The sequence below is a fragment of the Microcebus murinus genome, chromosome 2, assembly GCF_040939455.1.
Source record: "Microcebus murinus isolate Inina chromosome 2, M.murinus_Inina_mat1.0, whole genome shotgun sequence".
NCBI classification, from domain to species: Eukaryota; Metazoa; Chordata; class Mammalia; order Primates; family Cheirogaleidae; genus Microcebus; species Microcebus murinus.
Genome location: NC_134105.1, coordinates 69,306,801 through 69,330,960, shown reverse-complemented (window position 1 = coordinate 69,330,960; position 24,160 = coordinate 69,306,801). Strand labels below are relative to the sequence as shown.

The following is a 24,160-nucleotide window of genomic DNA, read 5'->3' as shown; positions in this document are numbered from 1 at the left end:
GCTAATTTTAAGTTTCATTCAATAAATTATTATGCTCTTTATCTGCAAGGTTGTTATCTGAAAAACCTCAATTGTCTGAAAATCAAATGAAATACTTTATGTGAAAATATAAAACTTAACATGAACATAAAAAAACTGGTAACTATGTAAGCATCTAAATAATTTTCTCTTAATTATTTAGGGACAATTCTTCCCTGTATAAAAAAGGAACATGTCTTTATCTTCATAGTCCCTCATGGCTCTTAAAATTCAAAGTCTGAACTTCTAATTTCTGACTGAAATTGAGGTTTCAAGAGGATTCTACAAAAGTCTGAAAAATGTCATTTGTAAATTTGTTACAGAGCACAGAGAAGAAATGTCTATCATCTCTTCTTCATGAAAGTGCACACACAAAACAAATCCTGAAGCCACAGTCAAAAAATTTGGTTTTTAAATAGTCAGTCATTAAAACTTTTTTTTTAACATTAAAAAACCCACTAGTAGTATTAATATTTAAGGTAGATAAGTGATAAAAAGTTTCTTACTTGGATTTGGCTGCAATAACACTTCAGTTTGTTTCATTATTTTTTCTGTCCATATTTTGGTACATTCAGCTTTGCTAAGGAGGTTCTCTAAGTGAGCATCCAATTCTGTCTTCTCAGCCTGGCCAAGCTTTTCTTCTGTGAACTGTCATTATTAAAAAGAAAATAAATGTACCTCAAATGTTAGGAAACTATATAAATAAGTAAAAGATAAATTCAAATCCAAACAATCCTAAATGTACAAATATCTGTGCTCTAGGTTTGTTTGTAAGCCTTGCTTGTGAATGCTTTTTTTGCCCCTATGGTTAATTTATCCATACCTCTTCAATGGCACCTATGATGACCTTACCTTATAGTTATCACATATCCTTAGTTCTGCTAAAATGTATGGTGTGAATTATGTAGAAAACAGTATATTGCTTGGTATATAAAATATATAAATATTTCTTACATATAAAGGTAAGATATCCTAGTGGTAAGGAGTAAGAGCTTTGAGTCAGTTGGATCTGAATTCAAATCCTGACTGCACTAACTGTATGATCTAAGTGAGCTTTTGAATATTTTTTTCTTTAGTAGCGTCTATCGCAAAAGAGACAATACATATTTTACAGTGTTTTGAGTATTAACTAAGATTATGTATGTCAATCACTTTGTTCAGTGCCTGATAATTATTTAAATTTAAGAACAGATGTTTTATGTTTATTGTGGTTTATGCATTATTGGCACTTTAATCACACCTATTTAGATAGGCTTTTATGGGATGTTCTGGGAAACTGTCATTTGTTTCTTTAAGATATGTTCCACCAATTTACAGACTAACTTTTGGAACATCCTATTCATACTGTGGAGGCATCTTTTAAAAATCATAAAATGTAGTTAATATAAGAAACCTTGATTTGTTGAGTACGTTTGAATGTATTGGTGCTTGAGGAAAGGCAGCATTGCCTTTCAATGATAAAGAGGTAAAAAGATTCCATGTAGATCTAGAGGCATCTGGATACTTTTAATTAAACACGAGAGATGATGACTCAAACGGTTTCATCATGTATTATTTTCCTCTAGAACCGATGCCTTTCTCCCATCTTAACACAGTTATATCACTAGCACTAATTCTACGCTCAGTCATAACTCACTTCTAACTAACAAAACAATGTTTGTCTTGCTTTTTCCCCTTTTATTTCCTAAAATCTCTTTTGCTGCTCTATCTTCTGAATTTTGTTCTGTTTCTTTCAGCATCCTTCTTCTTGGTCTAATACTTTGAGTTTACTATCAGCACCTTTAGCTAAAGGGTCCTCTAGAATTTTATCCTTAGACTTCTGGTTACAACCCCCACTGAAGGACCTGATCAGAGGCTAGAAATAACAGGTTAAATAATTTTTGCAAGCTTTGGGTCTTTTTGAGACTGGCCTATAGCCAAGCCCTGACCAATGGGTGGAACTGAAAATAGCAGTTCCAAAGCTATTACCTAAAACTATAAACTTGCAGTATACAGTTATAGAGGCTTGGACACTGGGCAAAAGAAAACTCTGATCCCAGGGTCAAGTGGGATAAACTATGCAACCTCATTCTTAAGAGAAAACCTGGTATTCTTTATATATCCCTGAAGATTCTAAGTGAGAGCTCTCCTCTTAGAATTGTTATATATGTTCAAACTCTACTATCAATGGTTAGACAGAACATCTCCCAGATAAAGCAACCAATAGGAAGGGAAGAACAGGAATACACCCAGGTAAACAACATCTATAAAGAACGATAGAAGAAAAAATTTTCATTTGGCACCTTAAAAATTGGAAACGCATATATAAAGTTCCCCTTAATAAGCAAGTATGTTCATTTGTTTGTTCATTTCATTCTGTCCTTCAACAAATATTTATTAAGCACCTATACATAAACATGTATATATGCTAGGCACTATTCTAAGCACATGAGTATCAGCAGCTAACAAAAACAATATTTCTGTTCTTAGGAAGCTTGCACTTTAATGGGGAAGATAGATAATAAATAATTTGATATTAAGGATACAAAAGTATAAAGATGGTAAAGGACCAATAGAGGTGGTTCTATCGTTTCCAAGTGACACAATGAATGCAGGTACAGAAAGGAATTCATTCTTCAGGGAGTGGGGAACAGGAGAATCAGGGAAGGCTTCAGTGGGGAAGGGATGGACAACTTGGACCCGGATGGGGGAGCAGGAGTTTGAGGAACATGAGATAGGGGGGGTTAGAGAAATAGCATCCCTGAGCAGGTAACAAATGACCTGCAATTGAATGATGTGAAGTATGTAAAGATCTAAGGAAGGAGTTATATAGTACTCTGATGACTTATCTTCTAGTTGTACTATTTCTGTGGAATCATTAGCACCACCTTTACGTATATTATTAATTCTTTGTAGAAATTCTCAATTTATATTTAATAACTAACAGTGAATAAAAGAAAAAAATCAACAGATCAATAATTTAAGAATCAGTATTTATTAGGTTTTGTGTAAGGCATTCTTCTAAGAACAAGAAGACATAGTCTCTTGTTATATAGAAGAACTAAATGAAAAATATTAAGCAGTATGAACCCGCAGACCTATTTTTTTCAGTATATAAAATGTTAAACTTTAACATATTTTATAAATATACTGGAATTAAAGGTACAGACTAGAAATCACTAAAAATATTTATAAATATTGATTAAAGAAATAGTCACTGAGTTTATCTGACATAAGTTAGGATTCAGGGCAAGTTTTCTCTTGATAGTATTTCAGAGAACCAACAATTAATTACTTATTTGGAAAATATTTTAATCTTCAGGTCAAAAGGCCTGTTTGCTTAATTATTTAATATTTTCTTATGACTCCCATGATACTGTCTCCCAGGTATCTCTCATTACATACACATAAGATTCTACAAATAAAATAAGTTACTATTCTAGTTCAGAAGGACAAACACAAACACACACAAACAATATAACGAACCCTTATATATGAGTGAGATAGTCTGTCTGTATAATAGAAAACCTTTTTAGAAAAATAGCAGTTCTGTAGGAAGGTCCACATAAGCAATGTATTTAAGAACTCACTAACAAATTCTACCTGATGTTTACCTACATTTTCTAAGAGTGAAAACAGTTATCACATCTGTTTGAATTATAGTCTTATTATGCTATAAGCCCCTTCTAGTAAATACTTGCTGATTTCAACAATATTTTTCTATTTTTTGTTTTTTTTAAAGAGACAGGGTCTCAACTCTATTGCCTGGCTAGAGTGCAGCACCATGATCACAGCTCACTGCAGCCTTGAACTCCAGGGCTCAAGTAATTCTCCTGCCTCAGTCTCCTGACTAGCTGGAATTATAGGCATGTGGTACCACGCCCAGCTAATTTTTTTTTTGTAGAGATGGAGTCTTTCTGTGTTGCTCAGGCTGGTCTCCAACTCCTGGACTCAAGAGATCCTTCTGCCTCAGCCTCCCAAAGTGCTAGGATTACAGGTGTGAGCCACTGTGCCCTGACCTATTTTTCTATTAATATTTATATTATCATTATCCAAACATATTCTGTGCCTCCTTGCCTCTGTGTCTTTTTTTTTTTTTTTTTTAGACAGAGCTGGCTCTGTTGCCTGGGTTAGAGTGTCGTAGCATCAGCCTAGTCACAGCAGCCTCAAACTCCTGGGCTCAAGCAATCCTTCTGCCTCAGCCTCCCAAGTAGCTAGGACTACAGGCATGCGCCATCATGCCCAGCTAATTTTTTCTATATATATATATTTTAGTTGTCCAGATAATTTCTATTTTTAGTAGAGATAGGGTCTTGCTCTTGCTCAGGCTGGTCTCAAACTCCTGACCTTGAGTGATCCTCCCACCTTGGCCTCCCAGAATGCTAGGATTACAGGTGTGAGCCACTGTGCTCAGCCACCTCTGTGTCTTTGTTCATAGCAGTCTGGACAGCTGTCTCCTCTAGTCCACCTGTGCTTCCTATAAGATATTCAATAATTACTCACCAAATTATGGGTTACTTAGGCTGGGCAGGTTGGCTAACACCTGTAATCCCAGCACTCTGGGAGGTTGAGGCAGAAGGACCACTTGAGGCCTGGAGTTCTAGACCAGCCTGGGTAACATAGTGAGGCCATCTTAAAAAAAAAAAAAAAAAAAAAAAAAAAATATATATATATATATATATATATATATAATAATAATAATAGCCGGGCATGGTGGTGTGTGCCTATGGGCCTAGCTACTTGAGAATCTGAGACAGAAGGATCACAGCAGCCTCAAACTCCTGGGCTCAAGCAATCGGGCAGAAGGCTGAGGCAGAAAGATTGCTTGAGCCCAGGAGTTTGAGGCTGCTGTGATCCTTCTGTCTCAGATTCTCAAGTAGCTAGGCCCATAGGCACACACCACCATGCCCGGCTATTATTAGCGGGAGGGTATAACCTAAATCCTATAATGAATGAAAAACGCGCGGGGGGGGGGGGGGGGCGGCAACACACAGTAAGAACATTGCTAATGTTATTTTTTACAGTGAAATTATAAATTTAAATATTATTACTTCTAAAGGATTCTTTCCATTGTTAATTAGAAGTTACATTGTATTAAGATAACAAAATATAATATGTAACATACATTTCTCAAAAACCTTTTAAATAATGCATCTACTAAGAAAATTATGAGTTATCTCAACTAAATCAAGATTTAAATTACTAATCAAAAAATATTTATGGAGTATATAATTTCTGCTACTGCAAGACGATCAGTGTCCTTGCCCTCAAGGATTTTATGATCTAGCTAGGATAATATAAACATAAAATTATAATAATGGCACATTTTTTGGAATGACAAAAGACCTATTAATTCTTTTTTAAAAAGATCCCTTTCCTAATTACCACAAAGTTTTACATTAACCCATAAAAATTTTAGTTTTCAACAATTTAAGTCCCAAATCATTACTGACTTTGTAATTTCTTCACGTTTTAATGAATGGATAGCAGAACAGTTTAATAATTAACAACTTAGGCCAGGTACAGTGGCTCATGCCTGTAATCCTAGCACTCTGAGAGGCCAAGGCGGGACGATCACTGAAGGTCAGGAGTTTGAAACCAGCCTGAGCAAGAGCAAGACCCCTTCTCTACTAAAAATAGAAAGAAATTAATTGGCCAACTAAAAATATATAGAAAAACTAGCCAGTCATGGTGGCGTGTGCCTACAGTCCCAGCTACTTGGGAGGCTGAGGCGGGGGATCGCTTGAGCCCAGGAGTTTGAGGTTGCTGTGAGCTAGGCTGACACCACGGCACTCTAGCCCAGGTAACAGAGTGAGACTCTGTCAAAAAAAAAAAAAAAAAAATTAACAACTTAAACAATAAAAGTCAGAATGTAATTAAGTCATGGAAATCCAAACACAATGTTCTCTAAAATGTAATTTGATATACAATTTTTCATAATATTTCATTTGTAATATAGTAAAATAGCATGAGAACATAAGAAAATTTAATCCCCTTTCCTATATGTATTTTCTCTAAACACTGTTTTAAGGAAAAGATTGTCTTTGATTTGGCCACATTATGCCAGGCACTATAATCCTTTCTTTTACTACAGGAGAGGCGCATAGCCTACAGTATGAATGAAACAAGAAGCCTGGACTAAATACTCTACTGTTTAGAAAGAAAAAAAGACTACAAGTAAAAAGGCTGTGTGATCAAAGAGATCTATTTAATATAAACACTAATCATCAATTCTTTGCCTGGGTTAGAGTAATAGTCCAAAAGTAATCTAAACTTTAGATTACAATATAACACAGATTCTGAATATAATGTATTAGCAAACTGTAAAGTGGATACTTCTCCACTGGTTCTCAATTTTGGCTGCTCTTTAGAATTATTTGGGGGAGCTTTCAAAAACACTGATGCCACCCTAAAACCCCTAAAATCCCAATTTAAATTAGATTGAGTCACAACCTATATGGCATTTTTAAAAGATTCCCCAGGTATTTAAAGTGCAGCCAAGACTGAGAACCACTGTTCTAAACTCATACATAATTACTTAAATACGTATCACTTAGTTTAGTGTACTCTGTATTTCTTTCCTCTTTGGCCCATTTAGGAATTTCTGTTGCTATTCCTGTCATTTCACTGGGCTGAAGTTTTGCTTCAAATATATCAATTGTGTTTAAGTTCTATCATTAAATTTGTTTTCAAAGAACATTTAAGTAATTGACCTATCATCTTAAATATAAGAGCATAGTAATTAGAAGTACATAAATTGCGTATGGGTTAGTAAGAAAGAGTTTAGGACCATTTGTAGGTCCTAACATAATGTAGGAATACATTTAAGAAATAGGATGAATTGAAAACAGTCTTGCAGATTTTCTAATTATCTCATTTATGGAGTACATAAATGTAAATTTTAACATCAGGTTAATAAACTATCTTCTATCTAGTTTACTAAATTAATGTCAATAGCATCAAAGGTTGTGAAAACAGTTTTAACACTAAACATGCAGAGTTATTACATAATGAGAAAATATATGGACTTTGAATGTGACATGTTTTACTTATTAAAATTTGAGGGACATGGTGAAGTTATCAGTTTAAATTCTATAAAAGAAATAGATTTCAGAAGGGCTTCAGCAAAAGTTGTTTGGCTGATTTGGAACTCCAGACAGAGTCTGACAAGAGCTAGCTGATGGTAGCATCATATTCATCTTTACACATCTCTAGCTTAGACACACATTACTCTTGCTGAAATAGATGGGAAATCAAGGCCAACCTTGAAACTATATTTTAAAGACTTTTTTCCTTAGAAAGTAGCTGGCATTCATGAAATTCACAGTAAAACTTTAATGATCAATTCAGAGAAAGTGTTAAAAAATTAAAATGAACCCCTTCCCCTAAGTAATTTGGTTTGAAACAATTTTAAAAGTAAATGCTCTTATTTTAAAGATGGTGAGTAAAGTTGTTTCGATATCAATTTTGAATTAAAAATGCATCTCTTGTTTCTTTGTCCACTTGAAAGATTTACCAAATGAAGAATAGTCATTCACAAAATGGATATTTACTACAGAGAATAACATGTTTAACTATGATAAATTTAGGACTAAACTATGAATTCCTTGAGGGCAGGAACCGGGTCTCTTTGTATCTTTCAATGCCAAGTACCTAGGAGGTACTCAGTAAATGTAGGTTGAACAGTTTAATATTTTAGACTGGCATTAGTTAACTTCAAGGTCAGGCAAATATGTTAAGAAAATACTAATAAAGATAACAATTATTTAACATGCTAAATGATTCTTGTTGCCCTTCAAAGGCTATCTTTGCATATGGATACTACTTGCTTGGCTAAAAAGATAAAAATTAATATGAACCACGTTGGATGCTGTGAGAGGGGAATAAGAAACTGTTGATACAATAAGTTAATACAAACTTATTAAAGCTATGAAAGACATAAGTGTTACAGAATTTTAGAACTCTAAGGGATCTTATATAATAAATAGTTCATTAGAAGAAAAATGTCACATGACCATACAGAATTGAAAAATGCCATAGGATTTCACATCAAACTCTTGTGGTCTGAGAAACCTTCATAGTTGAGATAGACTTAAAGTTTTACCTTGAGGGAAGGAAAGAAAAGCCAGAGAGGGAATGGAGGACACTCAGCAGAGGTTAACTGTGTGAACAAAAGCCTGGAGTCAGAAAAGTATAAGATATTTTGAAATTTAAAAAATAACTTGATTGAATACAGTGTTTATATGAGGGAAAAGACCAGATTGTAAGGGAGTATTTGATGCTCACCTATGGAGTTTGAACTGAAAAGAATGATTCTAAGAACTTATAAATAGCTTTTAAAACACCAGTAATATATCAATTTAAGGGTAAATTACCTGATACTTTTATATTCTATTGTCTTGAAGTAGCTAAAAATAAGCACCCAAATGGACTAGTTAATAAATATTTCTACTCATTTATATATTCAACCTTACATTCTTTTTTTAAGATACCAAAGTTTATAAACAAAATTTTTTTTTCTTTTTTTGAGACAGAGTCTCACTCTGTTGCCCAGGCTAGAGAGCTGTGCCTTCAGCCTAGCTCACAGCAACCTCAAACTCCTGGGCTCAGCAATCCTTCTGCTTCAGCCTCCCAAGTAGCTGGGACTACAGGCATGCACCACCATGCCTGTCTAAATTTTTCTATATATATTTTTAGTTGGTCAATTAATTTCTTTCTATTTTTAGTAGAGATGGGGCCTTGCTCTTGCTCAGGCTGGTTTTGAACTCCTGACCTTGAGTGATCCTCTGGCCTCAGCCTCCCAGAGTGCTAGAATTACAGGTGTGAGCCACCCTGCCCCGCCTATAAACAAATTTTAAAAGGGGAGAATGGAGCGGTGATGAGACCCTTTTATTTGCTTTAATGGTTTGATCTAACCTTTTAAAAATAAGAAACATGTTCAATTTTTAACTTAAAATTTTTTTTAAGAAAGTGAAAAACATATGGCAGCTGGCCAACTAAAGAATGGCCTATTCCTTAAGGTACAATTTGATTTGAATGAAAATTATTATTTATATGAAACATAAAAGCTTAATTTCCTCCCTACTGTTCTTATTGCTTGTAAAGAGATCCCAGCATAGCTCTTAAGCTATTCTTAGCATGAAACTTAGTACTTTGGCATTATACTGATGTCAAGCTAATTTAGTGTAGAAACTTAGATACTAAAATGATAAAAGTGTTTTGTTGAAAATTACCACACAGCATTCCAGATTTCACACATTATATTTTAGAAACATCTTTCTTATAAATTTTATTTTTTAAGAAGTATTGTGGAAAATATCAAATATATACAAAAATATAACAGTATAATGAAAAATATATAATAAAACCTCATGGACCCATAACTTAGCTTCAACAACTATCAGCATTCTGCTAATCTTATTTCAACTACTTCCCGTTTTTTCTTCTGAAATATTTTAAAGCAAATCTCAGACATAGTGTAAATTTATTCATTAATAGACACATTAAACAGCCTGTTTCTCCTGAAATTTTTCCTTTCTTAATAAATGGCTCAAGCTAAAACCTTGGAGTTAATCTTGAATCATCTTTCTCTCACACCTCAGAGCCAATCTGACAGTCAATCCCATATAGATTTTGAACCTCCCCTGCTACCACAGTCATCTAAATCACAATCGCCTTTTGCTGAGCCATGGCCATATCTTGCTAACTGGTCTCCCTAGCAGCCCTGTAACCTTTTGGTACTTGTTCCCTCTGCCTACAATGCTTTTCTTCAAAAAGAATAAACACACACAAACAAACTGGGGTTCTGTCACTTCCTTAAGGTCTTTTTGAATTTCATCCTATGAAGACTTGCCCTAACCATCTTATCTAAACAACATGGCAACAACCACCATCCCTGCCATTACTCTATTCCTCTGGTCAGTTTTTCCATAACTACCTGATGTATTTACAACCCTGTTTTTTGCGAGAATATAAGGTCTAAGAGGGCAGATACTTTATTGATTTTATTCACTGTAGTATCACTAGTGTCCAGAATATTGATAGGCAGACCTAGAGTGCACACTTAAATATTTAAGGCTGAAAAGAAAATTATTTGATAGCTAATGGATTAGGATAGAATTTAAAAACTTTTTCCTGAAGAACCTGAAACAGTAAGTGATTAAAATTCATTTGGGAAGTACACCTTTTGAGGGCTTTGCTAGATTTAGTTTTTTAAATGAAGTCTATCAACAATTTAAATCAGGTTAAATTCTAGTAAACAAGTCCTATTTAAGCAGTGTGGGTAATGTACCTGAAAAATATCTAACTGTAGTTAAAACAGTGGGTTTATATAATGTCAAGTCTGCAATAAGCATCTAGAATTATATATAATCATTACTAAAACAAAAATACCAGAGGCTCTAATCCTCTATTATAGTCAATGTTAAGTCTAAACGAAGTGTCTCACAAATCAAAATTCATTTCAGACCCTCAATTACTGATTCTTCTTGCACCTTGTGTTTGGACTATTAGAAGTAGGCTAATTTGAATCAAAAAATTATTTTAGCTGTAAAGGTTCAATGTCTTTGCAATATACCTTATATTTTAGGTGAGGAGGGGGAGAAAAGGGTTAAGGCAGCTAGCTTATTACTCACCATTCAGATTTTAGACCTTGGAAATCAAAAGCTAGAAGGAATTTCCCATTTCTCAAGTGTTATTTGCGGCTGATATTGAAATGCTCATATTGTACCAGATAATCTTTAAGATCTCTCTGGGTTACAACATTCTATTATTCTATATATCTTAAACCTGCAATGCTTATCCAGGAAGAAAAAGCAGCTTGCAGTAGGTCAGACAGCACCTGGTTATTTACTAGCCGCGCAAGTTAATCAAGTTACTAAACTCTGAGGCTGCTTCCTCATATTAAAGGGGGGTTAATATCTATCTGTCAAAGTTATGGAAAGGACTAAAGAGAACATGTTAAATGCGTAACAAAGTGCTTGACATACAGTTTTTTCACAATGTAGGCAGCTATTACCTTGCTCTAACTCTATCATTCTTTTGCCAAGGATAGTGATCAACTGTGCCAATAAAATTGGGGCAAAGGAGACAAGGAAAGTTGGTACACTTCAGTACAAATTTGGTATGCATATTAGGAAATAATTTTTGTTTTCTCTTTACAAGAAAATGTTGCTACTGTGACTGTCATTAACTTAAACACCAGACTGTTTACAACCCATGTTGTGAAATTTACATCTGTTCATAGATTTAACTGAGTTGGCATAATGTGGGTGATGACTGTAGGAAACTGTCCAAGTTCCCTACTACTGACACTTCCTTGATTGCAGAATACGAAGAGGTAGTCAACTTTTCCCCTTCAAGTGTGTTTGAAATATACCACTGTGACTACAGCCATAACAACATGATTTTTCTCCCATCTCTCCTTGCTCTACAGCTGGTGCTTCTCATTTTGAAAATGAGAACACCCAACTCCAGGGTTCCAGTGGCCTTGGTAAAATATGAACGCCAACCGACGATCCCCATTTCCCCCAGGGGCTGCCAAGCCCAGGGGCAGCCCTTTCAGGGAGAGAGGGGGCTGGAGGGAACTGTATCTGCAGCTCACTGGGTTGAGGGGCAGGAAAAGGAAACTTCCTTCTTGGAGTGACTCGGAGGGGAGGGTGAGAGACACGAAAGGAAAGGGTGGGGGTGGTGCAAGAATGGCTTGTGTTTCGGTTACCCAGCCGGACTCCTAAGGCCTCCGCCAGCCCCGCGATGGAGGTCACACCGGCCCTGGCGTCGTGGAACCAGAAAAGCCGACAGTACAGCACGTCGGGCCGAGGGCGTACTCAAGGTGTCCTCCAGCGGAAGAAAGCTCCTGGCCCCGTCCCCACCCCGCCCCGCTTCCCGGGGAGCGGCGGTTGGCCAGGAGCAGGACAGAAAACCGCCGCCGGCCCGGAGGGGCACCGGGCCGCGCCCATCGCCCAGGCCTCCGGCTGCAGCAGGCCCGCCGGGCGCTCTGCGAGGCCGGGGTGCGGGGGGCGCCGCCTCCTCGGGCTGGGCAGCCCCTCGCTGGCTCTCGCTGGGCGCCGCCACCCCTTTCCCCCACCGCGGTACCTGCACGGCACGGCTGAGGAAGGTGCCTGCGTCGGCCGCCAGCTTCTTCACATTGAAGTCCATGATGTTCATCCTGGGCGGCAGCCGGGCGGAGCCGCCGGCTGATCTAGCCGGGAGGAGGAGGCACCACGGCAGCACTGGGGCGCCGGGGGCAGACGTGGTAGGTGGAGGGAGGCGCCGCCAGCCCCGCCGCCTCAGCTGTCGTTTCCCTGAGGGGGGAGGATGAGGTGGGGCGAGGGAAGAGGAGGAAGGCCCCACAGCAGGCCGCGCCCAGGCGGCGGCGGCGGCCCAGAAGCTGAATCCGGCGGGCCTGGAGTGCGGCGGCTAGTGTCGACGCCGGCCGCGGCGGGCGAGTCGGAGACCGACCCGGCCCGACGACCCAGCGATGTGGAGCCGGGCCCCCCACGGCGGAAGCGAGCGCCGGCCGCGGGGCGGAGCCTTTATGGAGGTTATCGCGGGAACAGCGCCCCCCTGAGGACTGCGGCGGCCCAGCCCCGGGGCGCGTCGGGAGCCCCGCCCGGCTCCAGTCGAGAGTGCGGCGAGGGGCGCGCCGCGCCGCCGCAGGGTCGCAAGGTCGCAGCGTCGTGGCACGTTTGCGGTTAACCTCTGAGAATCCAGAGCGGAGACAACACAAATTCCCTTTTTTGTTTTAAGAGGAAATATGGAAGTTAACAGCATAGAATTACAATGTCTATGAAATTAGAACCAACAGGCCCTCGTCATCTTGTGGCGTGCCACGCTGGTCTCTAAGGCATGCGGGTCAATCAGGGAACGTTTGCAGAACAATGTTGAATTTATTGTTCCCACCGAGCCTATTCATTCATTCCACATAGTTGAGTACCTACTGTGTGCCAGGCGCTGATTCAGGTGCTGGAGATAGCATGCTGAATAAGACATTGTCCTGCCCTCAAGGTCAGTCAGGTTACTTGACAACCTTTGGGGACTTCACTCCCACCAGAAGCTCTGTGACTATTTGCTGCTGCAAGGACTTTGTGACTACTTTAAGGCAGCAGTCGCGGGCTGGATTACAGATCAATAGTAGGTGCCTACAGAGCGCAGTGCTGAGCACACAAAGTGCCAGGTGGAGGACACAAAGAAGTATAAGATGGTGAGTGAGATAGGAAAGCCCTTAACAATTCAGCTTGACTAATTTTAATACTATTAGAATATGATGTGAAATCTATTAAAAAACCTGTCATTCAAGTAACTTCAGGTTAAGAAGCCTTCAGGGTACAGCCTATGCTTGAATGAAGTTATGACAGGTACAAGCATAGAAAGAGACACGTTGATATTTCAAGAATAAGAATATTTTTGTGTGTGGCTTTGCCCTTACAATAGGGCTGGGAAAATGAAGGGCCAGCAGGCAATGAAATGAGCTCACATTCAGGTTTCAGTATTTGACTATAACAGCAGTCACAGATGCAATAGCTGTTGTTAAAGCTTGAAAGATGAGTGCAGTGAAAGCGTTATAAGGACAAACAGATAACATAAATATTTGTGTTTTTATTCTTTGTTGTGGTGATAGAAACAGTCACCTCTTTCTATGGTAATTCCAATATAATGAAATCTCTCAGCTTTGAAATACTCCATATTGCTTTCATTTCAACTTATTTTTCCAGAAATATGGAAAAGGAAGCATGTGATCTTCCTATCCCATTTAATGTCTATGTTAGTACTTTATGTGGAAAAGCACTTGCCCTCTCTCCAGATCTCTGTCTTTAAGATAGATGTATTTGCTATAACTTAGGCCCATCTCTAAAAAGGATATAACCTTGTCCACCATTAGGGGAAAGAACCCTGGATCCTTTTCCTCAAGTGTTTCTTGTCAGACTTAGAAAACATTTCTTCCTTATGAGTTCTCTACAGCTGTAATCCTGCTTGCCACTCCTTAAGATGCCTACCTTATTCTCATATACCTTTATTCTCAGGCATTGATAATTTTTCTTTACAGAGGAAATATAAATCATCACGCTATTTGGCAGGAACATCTTCAACAAAATTCCCTTATTTCCATCTCCTATACTCTCCACACTCCTTCCCCCATTATTACCAAATGTTCAAAGGCAGAGGTGTTCAGGTGTTCTGAGTAGAGCCACTTCTCTCTTCATCTTGGCTGAACATTGGCATTATCTGGAGAATTTAAGCAACCGCTGATGCCTGCATCACCCTCCAGAGTGTGTACTGGGCATTGGGATGTTTAGAAGTTCCCTTAGGTGATTCTAATGTGTGACCAAGGTTGAAAATGAACCTATCATCCTCTAGAATTTGTTCTACCCTTTGTCTACAGATGGATTCCATTTTTCTTACCAGATGTGAACCCCAAGGGCCGCAACCACTTCCTACATATTTTTATATTATCATGGTGTACATGCCTGGCAACATAGTAGATTCTCAAATAATTTGTTAAATGAATAAAGTAATCAAATCAAGATGCATACAGTTTTAGGCTCTTTTGTGATATCACCCACCCCAACCTAAATTTCCAACTATCTGTGAGTCTATTGTAGTTTGCTTTTCCTGAAGTTGTTCCTCTTCTTGGGTTTCCTCCATTGGTAAATTGAATCATATGCTCCAAATCACCTAAGCCAGAAATCTGAGTTCACTTTGTTCCTCTTATTTCCAACCTCCAATTGATCTAGTCTTGGTATTTTTTTTCCTCTGAAATGTTTCTCATCTTTATCCTCTTCTTTAAAAAATTTTTAACTTGAAACAACTTCAAACTAAAAAAAAAAAAAAAGTTGCAAGGACAGCACAAAAACTTCTGTATACCCTTTGCCTAGAAACCTCACTCAGGCTTTGCCAGTTACTCCAATATTGTCTTTATAGCAAAAGCATCCAAGTCAAGATCACATGTTGCACCCACTTGGCATGTTGCTCGATCCTCCTTCAATCTGAAATAGTTCTTCAGGCTTTTCTTGACACTGTCCCTTGTCCTTTCTTCTTTAGAGTTAACAACTCTTCTTAAGTTGGTATGATTAATTTCTATTACATTTTTGTAATATCATTGAATTTATATATGTCTTTAAGTGATACTACTCTATGACATTTTTAAACTGGGTAATGGTATCATATAGATGTATCCTTTTGCAATTAAAGGTCTAATTCTTTTGTTTGTTGTATCTTCTGACACATTCTTTGTGGATTGTTTCCTTTTGTGTCTTATACCTCATAGCCTTTTTTAAAAAAATGGACTCATTTTTAGTGATCTTAAAAAAATATTTCTTTTGTCAGAGATCCAAGGTAATCATTGGCCAGTGAGCAATTTTTACATGAATTTCTTTCTTGCAAAACCAAATCAGTGGAAGTACAAGCCGTGATATAAGTTCTCAAGGGAAAAATTCTTTCTCCTCTTTTAGAGATTATGCGATGACAGAAAAGCTTCTTTGTCATCTCATTGTTCCACGGGGTGGGTTTTATCTAGTCTATCTACACTTTCATTGAGGTACAGAACTTCATGGGTTTCTAATTTATGAGTGTGTATGAGGGCATGAAATGAGAAAAGGCACTCATAATTACTGATTTCTGCTTGCACCAAGGGCCCAAGGTTTTATCTGTTTACCATGTGTTTTTAAAAAGAATAATTATTTTAAATTGATAAAAAAATTGTATATACTGTATTGTGTACAACATGATGTTTTGGAAGATATATACATTGTAGAAGGGCTAAATTGAGCTAATTAACATATGGGTTACCTCACATACTTATCATTTTTGTGGTGAGAATACTTAAAATGTACTCTCTTAGCAATTTTCAAGAATACAATATGTTGTTATCGGTTATACAATAGATCTCTTGAACTTATTCTTCCTGTTTAACCAAAATTTTGTAACCTTTGACCAACATCACCCATCCCTCCACTCCCACTTATCCCCACCCCTGTTAACTACCATTCTACTCTTTGCTTCTGTGTGTTCAATCTTTTAAATTCCACATAAAAGTGGGACTATCTGGCATTTTTCTTTCTGTGTCTGGCTTAGTTTACTTAACATAATGTACTCCAGGTTCATTCATGTTGTCACAAATAACAGGATTTCCTCCTCCTTCTTTTTTCTTTTCACTATGTTGTCTAGGCTGGATTTGAACTCCTGGGCTCAAGGGATCTAGCTGCCTCAGACTCCCGAGTAGCTAGGCCTACAGGTGCTCACCACACCTGGCCTTTCTTTTTTGAGACTGAATAGTATTCTATTGTGTATTTAACACATTAACTACTGTGAGAGTTGTATTTATTTAACTCACTCTAGTTTTGACCCTGGGGCCATGTGAAGCATATATAAAATCTTACTTGTTGATGTTCTTATTGTTGCAATTAATATTGACAATTTCATTCTAAAAACATGGATATAAATGAATAGAAATCAATACATTTAATTTTTCTATTTATATTTACCTTTAAATTACACTCCAAGTTTTTATCCTATTTTCGTAATAAAACACTGTGGCCCCAAAGAAAAGTTTCTGATATTTTTGTGTAGCAATGTGATATACCACATTTTCTTTATCTATTCATTACCATATGGGTTTAAACATTTAAGCACCTTCCTCATCCAATCCTGTCCCCACTCAACATAGGATCATATTGTGTACTCAAGGCTGTGGTGTCCAATTTCTTCTTTACTTCTGCCACCTGGGTATTTCTCTTTCTTTTGTAAGCTCATGTATGCATTGATTTTTTTTTTTTTTTGCTACATTTTACCCAGCATTTCTAAGTGTTTTGTAATGGAGGAATTTTCATGATATCTAGTCTGCCTATATTAGGTAAGGATTAATTGTGTTCAGTTCAATTAACAGCAACCTGGCTATAGTGACTTACCCAAATAGGAATTTGTTTTCTCACCTACTAAGACGCTCAGAGGTAGCCAATTTTCTATGTTTTATTTTTGCTATTCTTATCATGTAGCTTTCATCCTAATGTCTCAAGATAGCTCCTATACTTCTAGGCATCACATATGTTGTCAAGGCAAAAAAAAGATAAAAGATGAAGGCAAAGGTGCATACCAACTGATTCTACTTTGCCTTTTTAAATCAAGAAAATAGTTTTTCATAAGCTCCACCTAGTAAACTTTAATTACATCTCATTAGTTAGAACTGGGTCATCTAGTTCCCAACAAATGCAATAGAGTCTGGTAAATGCAATATGCCCTGTTAAAAAACAGTCTTATTTTCTTAACAATATATTGTCATTCTGAACAAAATGGGGTTTCTGTTAGCAAGGAAGACAAAATAGTTATAGGGTAAGCAACTGTCAATATCTGCCATGCTGCTATAGGGCAAGAACTGAAAGTTTCCCATGTTCTCTGAAACTTACTTTCAGTTCTTAGGCTGAAAAACAGGGCCAGCTGCATAATTTCCAGGAACCACTGCAAAATGAAAGTATGGAGCTTCTTGTTCAACAGGTAAAGAAAAGTGCTATTAAAAGGTGCAAAAATAAAAAAAAAATTTCCTTTCTTTTGTGATCTCTTGATTTGCCATAGTATTTTTTATTTGCTATTTAATGTCATTCTAAGCAAATAATTATAATTTAAATTCTTAGCCAAATTTTATTATATATCTTCATATTGCACAATGTTAGTTTTAAAATTTATAGAGATTCAGTTTGGGATGATGGAAAATTCTGAAGATAAATGGTGGTGATGGTTGCACAGCAATGTAAATGTACTTAATGCCATTGAATTGTACACTCAAAAGGGTTAAAATGATAAACTTTATGAGATGTATATTTTACCACAATAAAAAGAGAAATTAAGCAATTTCAAAAAAAGTTTAAATAGAGAATTTAACATGTATACATAATCATTGAAATTACACAATTTGTATTTCATAGTACATCAATGCATATGTATTTTGTTCTTATCAAAACAGTAGAAATGCACAAAACTAAATTTTTAAAAATTTCATTTCTTGATATGTGTACATTCTGCCAATACTCTCTACCTTTGGCTTACTAATGGGCAAAGAAGGACTGAAAGAAGGAGAAACTATGGGTTGTCCTTTCGTTTTGTCAGTGTAAGTGGTTGGCAGCTTCCATAAAACACTTACCGTGTACTCTCATTGGTCCACTGGAATTCTTTACTCAGGGGCATATTGCAAACACTGTATGTGAATGGGGCCCCAAGGACTGGCAGTGGACATGTATCTGTAAGTGCTGGTGTAGAAAGATCTCCAAGAAGATCACTTGAGGCCAGGAGTTCGAGATCAGCCTGGGCAATAGTGATAATCTGTCTCTACCAAAAAAAAAAAAAAAAAAAATTAGCTGGATGTGGTAGCATGTGCCTCTAGTCCCTAGCTACTCTGGAGGCTAAAGGAGGAGGATTGCTTGAGCCTGAGGTTGTAGTGAGCTATGATGATGCTATGGCACTCTAGTCTGGGCAACAGAGCCAGAGCATGTCTCCACAAAGAAAAAAAGAATGATCTCCAAGATACCATATTCATGAAATGCAAGGTACATAACAGTGTGTGGTGGGTCATAAAAAAGCAATGTGTGCGAGTACATAAATGAGTACATTGTATATGCATAACTTTTAAAATGAAAATAATTTTAAGAAACTATATACAGAGTGGTTGCCTCTGGGGAGCAGTTATGGGAGGTGAGGAGTGGGAAGGGTGGGAAGCTTTCACTGTTCTTTTTTTTTTTTTTGAGACAGAGTCTCGCTCTCTTGCCTGGGCTAGAGTGCCGTGGTGTCAGCCTAGCTCACAGCAACCTCAAACTCCTGGGCTCAAGCGATCCTTCTGCCTCAGCCTCCTAAGTAGCTGGGACTACAGGCATGCACCACCATGCTTGGCTAATTTTTTTTAGTTGTCCAGCTAATTTCTTTCTATTTTTTTTTTTTTTAGTAGAGACAGGGTCTTGCTCTTGCTCAGGCTGGTCTCGAACTCCTGAGCACAAACGATCCGCCTGCCTCGGCCTCCTAGAGTGCTAGAATTACAGGTGTGAGCCACCATGCCTAGCCCACTTGATTTTTCATGTTTCTATACTGCTTGGATTTTCAACCTCTATGTGTGTATGTACATATGTATGTATATATGTGTGTATATATGCACATGTATATATAGCACATTTATATGTGCTATAAATATTTTTGTAACATTTTTGGATTTTAGAGTAACAACTTTATTGATTTAATAAACATAATACACACTCATTGAAAATATTCAAATGGCTATAGAAATGGATAAAGAAAAAGCAACCAACAATCCAAGTACCACTACCCAGAAATAGCCAGTGAGATCTCTTTATAAATACAGATGAAGATTGAGTGAGAGAGACACACATTCACACAAACATACACACACATACACAGAAAAAAGAGAAAGAAAAACAAAGTTATAAAAGGTACTAAATTAAATTTATTTGCATTTAACAGAAACAAAAAACTGAGTGAAAAGTAAATAGCTAAATCTCTTATTTCTTTCCCATAAGAGGTATTACATCCTAAAAGACCCCTCTTTGAGTCATTTTAAATGAGGCTGTTTTTTGTTTTTTGTTTCTTCTTTTCCTTTTTCTAAATTACATGTTTCAATCTTACACATCAAATATTAACTTACTATGTTAAAGATGAGGTAATGGAAACTCATAATTTTTTTACCTTTCCTTTGTCTCCCAACCAACTTATATTGCTTTAACTATTTTTACTTTTGGCAGAGAGTTAAACAGGGAGTCAGCAGTAATTTCCAGTATTGGAGGATGTAGGAAAACAAGCATTCTCAAACATCATTTGAGGATGTACACATTGATAAAGAAACAAATGTTAATCAGTAAGAAAGTGGTTTTATGACTTATAGTGCATTCACATTGTGAAATACTATGCAATTGTTAAAAGAATTATGTAGACAAACACATACTAAAATGGAAAAATCTCTAAATGTATTATTAAGAGAATTTTGTTTCCAACTTTTGGTATTAAAAAAAATTCTTCAAAAATAGGTTGTAAAGTTATCTTTGTACAAACTTGTCTTTGGATAGATTCCTACAAGTAGAATTGATGGATCAAAGAGCTAATATATTTAAAATTTTGATAAGTATGTCAAATTACCCATCTGATGTCTTTATCCATGTGTACATCCTCAAATGATGTTTGAGAATGCTTGTAATTTCCCAAAATTCATGAAAGACCATCTCAAGTCAAGAATCAGGAGTCTCAAGCAGAAGAAATGAAAAGAAGTATACTCCAGACACATTGTAGTGAAATTGTGGTACTACAATAACAAAGATAAACTCTAGAAAGGAATCAGATATAAATGATAGATTATTTACAAAGAAATAAGTATTAGATCAACAATGGAGCAGCAACAGATTTCTCAAGAACAATAGTAGAAGTTGGAAGAAATTAATAAAATAGTATCTTCATGGAGCCAAGGAAAACTCAAAAAACTTAGAAACCTAGAATTTGATACCCAACTAAACTATTACTTCAGAGTGCCAAATCATGGCACTTTTCAGACAAAGACTGAGAAAATTTCAGACAAAGACACTTTCAGTGTCACAGACTGATACTGAAAGACTAAAATATTCAAATCAATACCATATATTGCTTAAAGATGTATTCATATATATTATACATGTATTCATATATATTATATACTCATGATACATATGCAGCACATGAAATAATAAAAGTATAAAAACAAGCATGGGAGTGATAAATGTCTAATTCAAAATAGTGATTATCTGTGAAAGAAAGGAAGAGAATGGAATTGAAGCTTCATTTTTATCTGTGGACATTTATTATTTTGTACTTTTTTTGTTGGCTTGAAATATATTTAAAAAGAGAGAAGAGAGTTTTTAAAAATATAATGATGTACAATATCAAATATTGCACAAGAAAATAAGAACAGGAAATTCCACAGATTTGAACACTCAAAGGCCACTGAATATGTTCCAGAGAACTTTTTCCAGAGAAGGGAGAATGGAAATACATCCTTTCCAACCTGCCTACCTTTGCCCATATCATTTCTCCTTCTCTCATATTACAATAAAAAAGATGTCCTTCTGCCCTACAAAGAACAGTCCTTTCCCTGTGTGTTATGGATCCTACCTCTCCCACCTTCTTAGAATCCATATGTTTATCCCTTTTCTCCCTCATATGTTCATTTTCTCCCTTTCAACAAGATCCTTACCAGCATTTAAACATGCATGAGTCTCTCCTATCTTTAAACTCCTGCCCCAAATTGCCACAGACACAAATACTGCCTCTATTTACTACCACAACCCCATTCCAACCTCTGCCTTACTTATCTCCTTCCGTATCAGTCAAACACCTTGAAAAAATTACCTCCAATTACTGTCTCAATGTGTCTACCTCCCATTTACCCTTGAAACACTGCAATATGGCTCCTTTCCCACCACTTCACAGAAATTACTCTCCTTAAGATCACCAATGAGGTCTATGTCTTGACCACTTACCATTACTTGATATTCTGCACCACTTCTCTAGCATCATCCTGACAAATGCAGTATTTTTTGAGCGTTTGTTATGTAACAGGCACTGTGTTAATATGTTAACTTTATATACATTATTTCCTTTGATTTTCCTGCTGCCTCGCAAATATATACCCTAGTTTCTTTGCTCACTCCATACCGTGTTTCCCCAAAATAAGACCTACCCATAAAATAAGCCCTAGCAGGATTTCTAAGCATTTGCACAATATAAGCCTTACCCCGAAATTAAGACCTAGTGATGGGCGTGGCTACACAGCATATCTGCACAACCCATGCATTGCGTGGCAGAGCGGTAAAGAAGACGAGCAGCCCTTCTCATCAGCCCTATGGAGACAGCGACTATCCTAGAGGTGACCTGAAAGGTGCGAGCAACCCCACCAACAAGGTCAGCTCCCTCTGTCAGGTCCCGGCCATCCTGTGCGTGATGCAAGCTGAGGCTCTGAGGGGAAAATAACACATCCCCTGAAAATAAGCCTTAAGGTGTCTTCTTGAGGAAAAATAAATATAAGACCCTGTCTTATTTTGGGGGAAACACGGTATTTGTGGCCTTTAATTGATGAAGTTCCTCAAAGTATAATCCTTATTCCTCTACTCTTCTCACTCTAAAACAAAGATAATTGCCTCCATTTATATACATCTATCTGTTCTATACAAATATGACTCCCAGCATGTAAATCTTTAAAAAAGATAAAGACTCTTTTTTTTTTTTTGGTTAAACATAACCACAATACTATTATAACACCTAAAATAAAATTAGCGATAGTTCCTTAATATTAGGAAATACCAAGTGAGCAACTTTTAATTGTCTCATAAATATCACAAAATTTTTCTAAATTTTTAAAATTAAGATTCTCATGAAGTTACTTTGTTGATTTCAATCCTTTAGTGATTTCTCATTAGTCCTTGGATAAAGAATAAAATCTGGAAATGAACCTATAGGCCCTGCGTGATTTGTCCTGGCTTATCTAGTCACTCAGATCAATGGAATGGAATCTAGAGGTCTTAAATATTATTTCACATCCATTATCTTAAGTTGATCTACAATTGATAATATTAAGTCAAAAAGGAACTGAACCTCTCATGGCAAAATTTTCATCTTTTGGAGTTTGTTTAGACCAAAAGGAGGGAGTTGAGGATTACTGATAAGGGAAATGATGCAGGCCTGGCTGCACCTAAGGTAGAGATGCCAATGGATAAACATCGCTCTAGGACAGTCTGCTCCAGTTTGTTCCTCAGCAAACTCTCAGGGTTTGAGAAGAATCCAATACAACTGAAATTGTTTTCTTTGATATGCCTGGACAACCTTCACGAGGACAGACTGCCTAGACTAACCTCTTTGCTGCCAGCTAATCAGTTTACCTTGACAAATGTGCCAACAGGACTCAGTCTTCCCAGACTGCAGGGTTTTCTTTTTTTTCCTCTTATAAGTGTACCTTTTGCCCTTGTTCCTTCACAGCTTTCTAATGAATGTCTCCCAATATGTAAAAAAAAATTCGTTTGCAGATAAATAACTAAATGTCTATGAGGTATTCTTTGATAATAAAAGATTGGTCTTAACCTCAAATTTATTCTTTCTCCACTAGTTCTCATCTCAATCCTTCTATCCGCTCAGTTGTACAAGATAGAAATCTGGGGATATTTTCAATGCTTTCTTGTCCTTTACCCCTAGCTCTTTCCAATATCCAGTTTGTCACTAAGATCCGAATCTACTTTTCAACATACATCTTGATAGCAACCATTATAGTCTGACCACAAATCATCATCCATATTGTGTGGATTACTGAAATATTCTCCTAATCAGTCCCAATTTTTCTTCCTACATTCCCATTCATCCTTTTCCATTTCAGTACCTCATAGGAGCTGGGTATTTTTTAAAACCATATATCTCATCGTATATCTTTCCCTGTTGAACTACAGTCAGCCTTCTGTACCCAAAGGTTGTGCATCAGCAAATTCAACTAACTAGGATGGAAAATATTCTAAAAAATACAAAAATAAAAATATAGTATAACAACTATTTGTATACTATTCACATTGTATTAGGTATTATAAGCAATCTAGAGATAAAGTATATGGGAGGATGTGCATAGGTTATATGCACATAGTATGCAATTTTATATAAGAGGCTTGAGTATCTGTGGGGTGTGTGGGAGGTCGGGAGGTGATGGTGGTGTTCTACAACCAATCCCCACGGATACTAAAGGATGACTACTTCAATTGACTTCCATTATACCTGTGATAAAGTGATAAAATCATGCATCCCTAATGTGGCCAATTCTTTCATCTGGCCCCCTCTACCTCCTTCAACTCATCTGGTACTATTGTCTCTCTTACTCACAATTATAGCCACATTCCCTGCTTTTACTTCCTTTAGGCAACAAACCCTTTTCCCACCTTAGGACCTTCACACATGCTTTTCCCTCTGCCTTAAATCCCCCTTGATGCTCATTCTCTAGAATTTGTCTCATCGTTTTCTCTGAGAATCCTTTTTTAAACTCCCTAGTAAGTTAGAGATTCTTTTGTAAGTCCTTCATAGCTCTAAACATAATTTATACTCATTTACATAATAATTTGTGTAATAACTTAATCTCTACTAATCTATAAACTCCAAAAGGTCAGGGATCATATCTGCT

The 24,160-nt window shown here is 36.9% G+C and overlaps 1 protein-coding gene across 6 annotated transcripts in view; it reads right to left on the bottom strand.

Annotated features, from left to right (window-relative positions):
- SH3GLB1 (SH3 domain containing GRB2 like, endophilin B1) overlaps positions 1–12,548 on the bottom strand; it is a 41,925-nt gene extending 29,377 nt beyond the window's left edge. Inside the window, exons 1-2 of one of the 6 annotated variants that reach the window (XM_012747547.3) lie at positions 12,091–12,548; positions 525–666 (exon numbers count right to left, since the gene is read on the bottom strand). In XM_012747547.3, the coding sequence (XP_012603001.1) occupies positions 525–666; positions 12,091–12,162 (214 nt within the window). In that variant the 5' untranslated portion in view covers positions 12,163–12,548. The remainder of the gene's footprint in view (positions 1–524; positions 667–12,090) is intronic. The other 5 variants (XM_075999723.1, XM_075999733.1, XM_012747551.3 and 2 more) reach the window with 5 other exon arrangements.
- Positions 12,549–24,160: the final 11,612 nt, after the last annotated feature.